The 9,721-nt window shown below is 38.4% G+C and overlaps 1 protein-coding gene across 1 annotated transcript in view; it reads left to right on the top strand.

Annotated features, from left to right (window-relative positions):
• The first annotated feature begins 2,703 nt into the window (after positions 1 to 2,703).
• PPP1R21 (protein phosphatase 1, regulatory subunit 21) overlaps positions 2,704 to 9,721 on the top strand; it is a 29,451-nt gene continuing 22,433 nt past the window's right edge. Inside the window, exons 1-6 of the mRNA XM_010004976.1 lie at positions 2,704 to 2,769; positions 3,167 to 3,313; positions 5,185 to 5,286; positions 5,962 to 6,126; positions 6,225 to 6,283; positions 8,680 to 8,774. Of these exons, the coding sequence (XP_010003278.1) occupies positions 3,179 to 3,313; positions 5,185 to 5,286; positions 5,962 to 6,126; positions 6,225 to 6,283; positions 8,680 to 8,774 (556 nt within the window). The 5' untranslated portion in view covers positions 2,704 to 2,769; positions 3,167 to 3,178. The remainder of the gene's footprint in view (positions 2,770 to 3,166; positions 3,314 to 5,184; positions 5,287 to 5,961; positions 6,127 to 6,224; positions 6,284 to 8,679; positions 8,775 to 9,721) is intronic.

Below are 9,721 nucleotides of genomic sequence, written 5' to 3'. Positions count from 1 at the left end.
CGCTGATCTTTGTGGCGGCCTGAAGCGTTTGGCGCCCAAAGGTCACCTCTTCTTGACGCGAAGGTAAACTTGGCAGACAGGGGAGGTGCGAGTTTGCAGGTTGCCGAGAGCTGTCTGGGCGAGCTGGCGTGAGGAGCAAAGTGTCTTCATCTACAGAGCGTCCAGTAGGGCAAATAATGGCATCAGCTACACCAGGGAAGTGAAACTAGCTGTGCTTTCCCTTGCTTCTCCACGCCTTAGCCAGGCATGGGACTTAGTTATCTTTTTGGATGTGAACACTTGTTGAGGTCTTGGTCTTTTACACCTAGGCTGTGAGTTTGCTTTCACTGGTGAGTGTGGATGTTCGGTGGTGTTGCAGCATCTTGAAAGTGAGGACGCTTGATTCCACACTTTCCTCGTGTCTGTTCCCATTCTTCCTCAGCTGCCCTAAGAGACTTTGCTTCCCATTTCGGGTCCTGTTTGAGTATTTGCAAAGACTTCTGGCCTGTAGCAGAGAATGCTTTTCCTTCCCAAGGTGCTTGAGATAATTTCTTAAATGGTGGAGTCTTGCTTAATACAGAACTCTTCATTCTTGTTCCCTCACTAAAAGGAAGAGGAAACCACTGGTCTTAAATGACACAGTTTGTAACATCCTCGGGAAAGAAAGCCAACATGGTGGGTTGTTTTTGTAGCCCAGCATCAGAGCGTTTGGTACACGGCACTTGGCTGTATTACAGATACCTTTCCCTAGATTACAGAATTATGCATCTTTCAATGGTATTATCTTTGAAACTGCTATAGAAAAACATTCAGAATTTAAATTTTTGACAGATACAGATATTTATTTTTTTAATGCATCCACAAGATTATTTTCAGAAAACTGAACTAACTTTGGGGCTATGTAGGTCACAGAGTTCATGTTACTTTCTACAGTGGCTGTGCGGTATCTTGGAGATTTAAAATGGCTCAGGTTAAGGTAATTGAGGGATTTTGCTACTTGATTCCTGGATGAAACTTTGCAATGTGGACTTTTTGAATATAGTTTCTGAAAGTTCCAGCTGCTGGATCCAGTTTCTTCTAGTATCATGGTGTCTAAAAGCTTTCTTTAAACTTCATCTTGCAGCTTTCATCCTGTGATGTGTCGTTGGTTCTTTGTGGGATTTTTTTTTTTGTCTCATCCCACTTCTTGTGCATTAGCTTAGGGCATTGTGGGATCCCCTTTGCAGTTAACTGTCCTTGTGCAGATGATCAGTTGTTCTGTTGTCTGGTCATTGTGTGCAGGTGGAAGCCGAGAGTAGCCGTGGGAAGTTATTGCTGGTTCATAGAAAGTTGAGGCAGAGCTTGGTAGACTCAAGAAGTTCCAAGGGAAGTACCTGCCAAAGGCTTGCTTTCTGTCTCTGTTCACAGCATAGTCTGGATAAAGGATGTGTGCTATCAGTATCTTCTTCCTCTGGAGTTGCAGCTTCTGGCTCTCCTGTGCAGTCTGATGGAAGGTACTAATCAAAAGGCTCTTACAACTTGTGACAGCTCACACTTCAGCTTAGGTATCTCAGTGCATCACAGTTGAGCTAGTTCATTCTGCGTTCCATCGTTGCACCTGACATGTTCCTCTTTAGTAGCTGTGGCAAAAAAAGAAATGTCGATGAGTACTACACTGCTTTTTCTTGCTAGGGTCACCCTGTTCTGGGAAGTCTTTCTGTGGTACTCGTGGAAGTTTCTTCTCATGCCTTTGTGATGCCTGAGCAGCACAGTGGGAACACTGCAGCGCAAAAGCCTGTGCTTAGCAGTGCCAACTTTTTATATCCAGTCATCAGACTGAAAAAGTTAGCCATTGCTATTATGCATTGAATCTTGCCTTTTATGCATCTGCCAGAGGTGTTCCCAACACTATACAAACCCTTTAAATTTATATCTGCAACAGCTGGACTCAGACATGTCAAATGAATACAAACTGCCAGTGAAGAAACCAGGATTCAAGCAGTTATTAAGGAATGGGAAGATGGAACTGTCGGTATCCTCATTGCTGCAGGGTAGAGGTACTATGTGAAGTGACTGGGAAATAGTTTTCTTGAGTATCACTTCTCACTGTAGTGAGTTTTAGCTCAGATTTGTGGACTTATAAGTAAATCATGGAGGGCTTTTTCTTCTATGCTTTTTATGTGTTTTCTGAAATATTTGTCAAGGTGTTGTCTCTGGATCATCTGCTGCTATGAGTAATAAGTATTTCTGCATTAGAGTATAGTTAAGCTCTTCTTGAGTTGATACAGATTTTGACTTTATTGTGAGCTCTGCTCAAGGACCAGAACTAGTCATGAACATTTCGGGGGAGAAGAGGGGAGAGAGAGAAATAGCACTGAATATGAGCAAGAACTTGGTCAGTCAAGGAAGAAGTTACAGCTTTTTCATAGTTGTTCACTGTTCTTCAAACTTTGACTGTATTTAAGTAACTAATTTTTCAAGGCGTTTTTTCAGTCACAGTTACGTTCTATTTGACCAAAATGTTCGGATGTTAAGATAACTTCTTTTTTCTTGGCAATTCAGGATATCAATTAGGTATTTTTTTCAATGTGACACCACTACTATCTGCCTGAACAAAATACTTCAAAAAGTATCCATGTCTGATGCTCTCCTGAGAGGACATGATGTTTTATGCATATTCTGATGGATGGCTTTTATTGTTTCCTTTGTCTTGCATAGTCACTGGCTTTTCTTCTTTTTCAGCTTCGAGCTCAGAACCAAGTACTGAAAAAAGGGGTCGTAGATGAGCAAGCAAACTCAGCTTCTCTGAAGGTAATCTCTAAAAGCTGTTCGTGTCAGATGTGTGAAACTGACAAAATAGGTAAATGGGAAGGGTATAGTAGAATATTTTACTCAAAAGTATTGTGATCAAAAGAGTAAAGAAGGAACTTGATTTAGTAAAAGGATTTCTATTCTGAAACTAGACTTCATTGTTCTCTGAAGGTGCTGCCTTTGTAAAAGTGGAAGGTTGCTTCTTGGTTAGAGTGTGATCTGTGGGCAGCTCAAGGAAATGAAATTGTTTTGTTAGTTTAAAAGCAATATGTGGTCTCTTCAGTGTTCAGACAGCAAAGAAAGCAATTTTTAAAATGTGTTCTTATGATACTTTTTATTAAAAGCACGTGTGAAAGTAAGTGTGAAAGTTTTAATATTAAACTCTGTGGTCATTCAGGAGCAACTAAAGATGAAGGATCAATCACTGAGAAAACTGCAACAAGAAATGGACAGTTTGACCTTTCGAAATCAACAACTTGCCAAGCGGGTGGAGTTACTTCAAGATGAACTTGCCCTAAGCGAAGCTAGGGGCAAGAAGAATAAGGTATGTGCTAAAGTTAAAAAAAAACTCGATTAGCAGATGTCTGCTCCTCACCTGTCAATGTGTCTAGCCATTGATTTCTAGCAGTAGTTACTTTGTGTCCAGGTTTGAGCTGAATGTTTTTGTCAGAACTTGTGTTACTAGCTGACCTTAGTGAAAAGACCCACAAAACAGATATTGCGAAGTATGTCAGGTAGTTCTTTCCTCTTCTTCTAGTGCATCAGCTAACTGCTACTGAATTGCTATCCCCTTTTCCAAGGTATTTTTTAAGTGTTGAAACAGCTGGAAAAGATCTTGGGACTCTGTCATTAAACCTGCTGCTTTGAAGAAAACTGATCACCTGTCATTTCCTGTCCACACCTCCTTGCTCTGTAATTTTGATGTTGATGGTTAACTCCTCAGCCTATGATTGTAACTTTTCTGGTTGGCCCTTATGTGAACCTTGTCAAGTGCTTCATATTCCTTACGTTATTTCAAAATGATAGAATAATTTCAGTACTGAGCTATCTCTGTGCCAAAATGCTTCCCGGTTAAACCTGGTTATGGCATGTTCTGTCTGAGATCAGCTGTGTCTTCTGTAGGTAATACCAGAATTCCAGGATTGGTATGTCTGGACTTAAATAGTTCTCAAGCATCCTTTGCAACCTTCATCTTAGGAGGAAAGCCCTCTTAATTACTGATATTTTTTTCTTTTTGATTAGTTCACTAAGTGTTGTAGCTATCCAGACTGACGTTAAAGAAATCATTCAACTGATTTGTAATACGATCAGCTTATTTACTTTTTCCCTAGACCCTCGTGTATTTTTTTGCTATCCAGTTCCCTGACAAGCGTAGTACCTCTGACTTACATTATTTATCCACTGTAGTAGATTGTACTTCAAAATACAGTTTGACCCTTCTGTTCTTTTATTTCATATTCTGTAACTTGAGCATACCCCTATTAAATCGCATGTCACCCTTTCTTCAGAGAATTGCCATGGGAGACTATTGAAATCACATCTAAATCTACTTAGATTAAGATTTGGGTAGGTGATCTTTGGCAGACTGCAGTCCTTTTAGAAGGGGGAGGACATATACTCGCATCTCAGGTATTGTCATTTGTAGGCTGACATCAAATGCAGAGGTGGCTTAGCTCTCCTAGCTGTCCTAAGCACTTAAAGTTGGGTGTTAAGTTTAAATGTAAACAGTCTCCCTTTTGTCTGGTACTTTGTTCAGTGGTTCGGTAGAGCAGAGAGGCAGTGTGGGATTCACTGATGGTCTCAAGAGTCTTTTGGATGAAATGGGTGAAAAATGAGGATATGGTTGTCAGTCTGTATTCTCAGGGAAGTTGATGGACAGTGAAGACACTGTTTTTCAGTACTGCTTTGTGCTACAGCCTGCCATGGGATAGTGCACTTTTGGTGACTATTTCTGGTCCCTGCTGACACCAGGTCAGCTTACACCTGCACACTTGATGGGGGAAGATATGCCTTACACACAGCTCTAACACCAAATAAGCCTGTTTGCGTTGGGTTTCATATTCCTGATGGCGTGGAATAATGCAAGAATCAAATTATGTCAGACAGGCACCTGCACATCAAAGCAGTTTAATGTCTATGTGAATATGGTGCCTGAGTAGAGGCTTTCCTGAGTCCTTATCGAATTAGCATTCTACCACTATAACATAACAATGCTGTGAAGGTAAAAATGCTGCTTTTAGGCTTAAGCTGTGTTCAATGTGCATAACTTTTGATATATTAGTCAATATAATAAAGATGTATACTTATGTGCCCCTACTGGGAATTAGCAATGGGAAGTACTTGCAGATACTTGGTGAGGATCTTAGGGATCCTGCCAGAGACTTAGAGATAATGACTGAATTTTCTTTCTTTTAGAAAAGTGCAGAATCCTCATCTCAGTTGAGTCAAGAGCAGAAAAGTGTCCTAAATGAAGATCTTCAGAAGAAGATAGAGGAGAATGAACGACTACATATACTTGTGAGTGAAATTTTTCTAGCCTTTCTTTTTAGCTCAGAAAACTGGTCAACTGAACAAAGTGAGAAGGTAAAATGGCATCTGAAAACTAGTGGGTCTAGAAGGTTAGATGTATACAAAACAGTAGGTTAGGTTGGATAGCTTGTTTAGAAAGATGTTCACTGGGCAAATGAGAAGTATTTTGACTTCACATTCTTAAAGCAGTATGTGGAATAACTCTCATAACGTGTGTTCTTTTGATGACACTTAGGTACTGTATGGAGAATAGCTACATAGTTGATACTGGCTGGAAACTTCTTTTTAGTTCACCATTTCAGAATTTCCTTAAAGCTTAAAATATTTTCTGAAAGTTGCTGTAAGTATATCAGGATTTACTTTACTGAAATGATGCATTTCATATTGGTCTAGAAAACTTAAAGAAAAGCCTTTATGGGTCAAGTTTAATTTTTCAGGTGTTTGCTGTTAATCAGCAGTGTATTTAAGGTATGCTTGGTACTAAAAAATTATACTAAACAGTGTTCCTGAATATTTTTTTTGGTAAATATCGTAATTTTCTCTTTGTCTAAGAACTAGTACCTGTTATTAGCTTGGACTGGCTAATTAAGAGGATACAACTCTTTGGACTAGATTCCACTGTAAAACAAAGCTTTCATCTGAGCTCTGCTTTTCTCCTTTTAGTTCTTTGAAGCAGATGAGCAGCACAAACGTTTAGAAGCGGAGCTGAGAACTAGACTTGAGGTTTTGGAAACTGATGCTGCGCAACATCAAGCTGTGGTGGACGGTTTAACGAGAAAATACATGGATACCATAGAAAAGCTGCAGAATGATAAAGCCAAATTAGAAGTAAGGAGTTTTTTCTTACTTGCAAGTATGAAAATGTTTGAAATCAAATGTCTTGCTGTGTCAGTACTTACATTGTGAGATTATCTTCTTGCATAAAGATCAAGTCTCAGACACTAGAACGAGAAGCTAAGGACTGTAGGCTTCGAACCGAAGAATGGTAAGTGTTTTTATTTAATATAATGAAAAATTAATTTAAATAAATAACTGCTGTAAAATATAAACTGGATTTTTTAGAGAGCAGTACCTTAGAGAAAACACAAATAACTTTGATTTAGCTCAAAATCCTGGGCAACAGCACATTAATATCAAGACTGCGTGTCAGACCCCTATTTCTTCTGAGTTTGTAACTAGACAATCAGTTCCACAGATTCAGCTGTGGAATTCAGAAAGAGCATTTCCATTGCCAAGGTATTTTAAAAAGCTGTGAAGTTGATCAAAGCTTGAAGAGCTTGTAATGCTATAAAAAGTAAAGAAACTACTGAACTTGTATGACACAGATACATGAGTTTTTAAAAACTGCTTCTAAAAACAAAGCTTGGGTGATGTATGCTGAGACAACAAACTGAAGAGTTTAAAAAATCTCCTTCCACCCCAAAAGCTTATTGAACAATCACTTTTGATTCAGGTATAACACACTCAGGTAGCATATTGAAAGTTTTTGTTGAAGGGTTGTATTGTTAGTTTTGGTATACTTTTATTGTCTTGCGACCTTGAAGCCTCAGTAGTTAGAAAAACATTCCACTGTCTTATCAGCCTAGCAGAACACACTGTTGCTAGTTAAAAGAAAGCTTACTGAAGGAAAAAAAAATTAGTAAAAAGAAAAATTGGCTTCATCCTGGCTCAAACCAGGACAGTGGTGTTTGAAAAACAGTGTAGTATTTTATCTGCTGCTGTTCAGAGCTTTTCTGTCGTTTTCTTTGATGACTAGATTATTAATGTAATTGCAAGAAATTGTCCCTATCACTTAAAGAGGGAGACTTTTAAAAAATAATAAAACCTGACACTTCTTTATTTTAAACACTGAAATAAATATCTAATGAACACATGACAGAAGATGTCTTAATAGAATCATAGAATGGTTTGGGTTGAAAGGGTCCTTAAAGATCATCTAGATCCAAGCCCTCTGCCATAGGCAGGGACACCTTCCACTAGACCAGGTTGCTCAAAATCCTGTCCAACCTGGCCCTAAACATTTCCAGGGAGGGCTATCTGCAACTTCCTTAGGCATCCTGTTCCAATTTCTCACCAGTGTCTTCAGGAGTACTGCTCTTATGTTTTCCTCACTCTTTCAAGGGAAGGGATCCATTAATGGTTGGAGTTGATGATCTCAAAAGTCTTTTCCAACCGGAACAATTTTGCAATTTGCCTGTAGCATCCATGCTTTATTGCAGAGAGCCAGGGGATACAAGACTTGACAGCCCACATGCCTTTAGTATTATAGGGCAGAACATAAGCCAAAATATATCAAAGCACTTGCTTGCCATTCCTTTATAGTACAAAAATAAAACGTACACTTTTGCAGTTTATCTTTGAGTTTATTTTCTATCATGGCCAATGCTACTGTGGTTCATGCTGCTCTTCAAGAAAAATGTTTGTTAGTGTGCATTAGCTACTTATTGGTCAGCATCTTCACATCTTCCTTTTCCACTTTGGATTATTTTTCCCAGTTAGTCCTGATAAATTTCTATGTATCAGATGTTTTTGTAAAAAAGGAAAAAATCTGTTACTTCAGCACCTTTCCCCTACCCTCCTGCATATGTGCAGCAGTTCTAGATGTCAAACTGAGGAATTTGGGGGCCTAAGTTGGCTAAGGTATGGAATTTGGTCTGAATCAATATGCAGTAATCTTTGTTGGCATGTGTATCTAATGCTGCAGTAAGTTACTGTTCATCTCAGGAATCTCTACTAATTATATTGGTAACTGTAATAACTTAGGTTCACATCTATATGTGCAGTCAAATGCAAGCAAAACAGATACAGAGAAAAGTCACTAGAGAATGTGTCAAACATAATTGCCAAGTCTTGTGGGAATGGACCATATCATAGCCCATGTTTAAATATGGGGCTTTGAAAAGCTTGTGGGATGTTTCTTACAGCAATGTGACATTATCAACAACTCACTACTTGCATATCGGAATATCACATCGCATATATAGTAGCTAACTTAATGGGAATGCAAAAGGGCCTTTCAAATTCCCGTACAAAATAATATGTTCTTATACCTTACAGAACAATTGCAGAATTGGAAAACAATATAAAGATTAACCCTGAAGTAAGCTGAACTTTTGAGGAAGGGATTTTAGGGTTTACAACGATTTATTGCTGTTCAATGCATTTGTTAGGGAATAAAATAAAATGTCATATATTATATATGACATAGAGGAGGAAAATTCTTCCTGCTGGCTTATTTATATCCAGCTTGTAGAAACAGACTGATACCAGTAACACTCGAGGAATGCTTACAGTGATCTACAGTGGTGGTGATGCAGTTTAAAATTTAAAGGTTTACAGTGTGTGTGTGTGTGGTTTTTCGTTTGTCTTTTTGTTATTTAGCCAGCAACAGTTAAAGAATCTTCAAGCAGCTTTGGGCAGTAGACTGGAAGAATCTCTATGCATAATCAATGAAAAAGTACCTTTTAATGATACAAGTACGTATTGCCTTGGTCTGGGTTTCTTGTTTTAATTTTGGGTATCCATTTGGAGGAAGTTCTCTATGAATTAAAATGCGTTCGCTGTAAGAAATGGACATCTGAACAGACACTTGAAGGTAATTGTAATAAGTATTCATGATACTCGTCATCATCTTGTTTAGTGATCTTAAAATATAGTGGGTTCATATTCATATCTATCTCAAGTGAAAATTAAAACTTTTGAAGACTTTTGAGTAATTTGCCTCATCTTGCTTACTATTGACAGCATACTGTAAAAGACGGAGAAGCACTTCAATTTACTGGTTTCTCCACAAAAATGTCTTCCATTACTCATTTCAGATTTTTATGCTGCATATATTCAAAAGTTACAGTAAGTTAGGATGGGGATAAACTAGGGACTGCAGAGATGTTTACTTAATGATGTATTACATCAATAATGATCTACACTTAATACTGGTAGGAAGTCCATCAGCATTTCTCATGTCTGATCAGAGAATACCGAGACTAGTTCTTATATGTCATTTGTCTCAGACTCATTCTTTTCAGGGAACCCTTTGAATTTGAGGAACTTTACCTGGAGCAATTTTTTTTTCTGCTTCCTTTCCTACTGCTACTAGATTAACTGAAGTACAGAGGATACCATTAAGTTAGGAGTGCTAGTTTTTGCATTGCTTTGGTGCCAGAATCGGTTAGTATGTCAGGGATGTTGTAAGTAGTCCTCTGGCAATGAGACTAGGAGGATCTGGGACAGTGAAAAATGCTGAAAGTAGTGACAGGGAATAGAAAAGTGAAAACAGGCTATTGAATCTCTGATAGGTTTCATTGGAAGCTTTTGTATTTTTCATTTCATTTAAAACCCGATGACAATATTTTTAATAGCTTCTCTAAATAGTTCCCTAAAAGCTGTTTGTAATGGGGTGCTGAAGCGGTGAGCCTTCCAAGTT

This window comes from Chaetura pelagica, unplaced genomic scaffold (assembly GCF_000747805.2).
Source record: "Chaetura pelagica isolate M959 unplaced genomic scaffold, ChaPel_1.0 scaffold8, whole genome shotgun sequence".
Lineage (NCBI taxonomy): Eukaryota > Metazoa > Chordata > Aves > Apodiformes > Apodidae > Chaetura > Chaetura pelagica.
The sequence above is the reverse complement of the archived record's forward strand: the minus strand, read 5'-3'. Positions and strand labels throughout refer to the sequence as shown.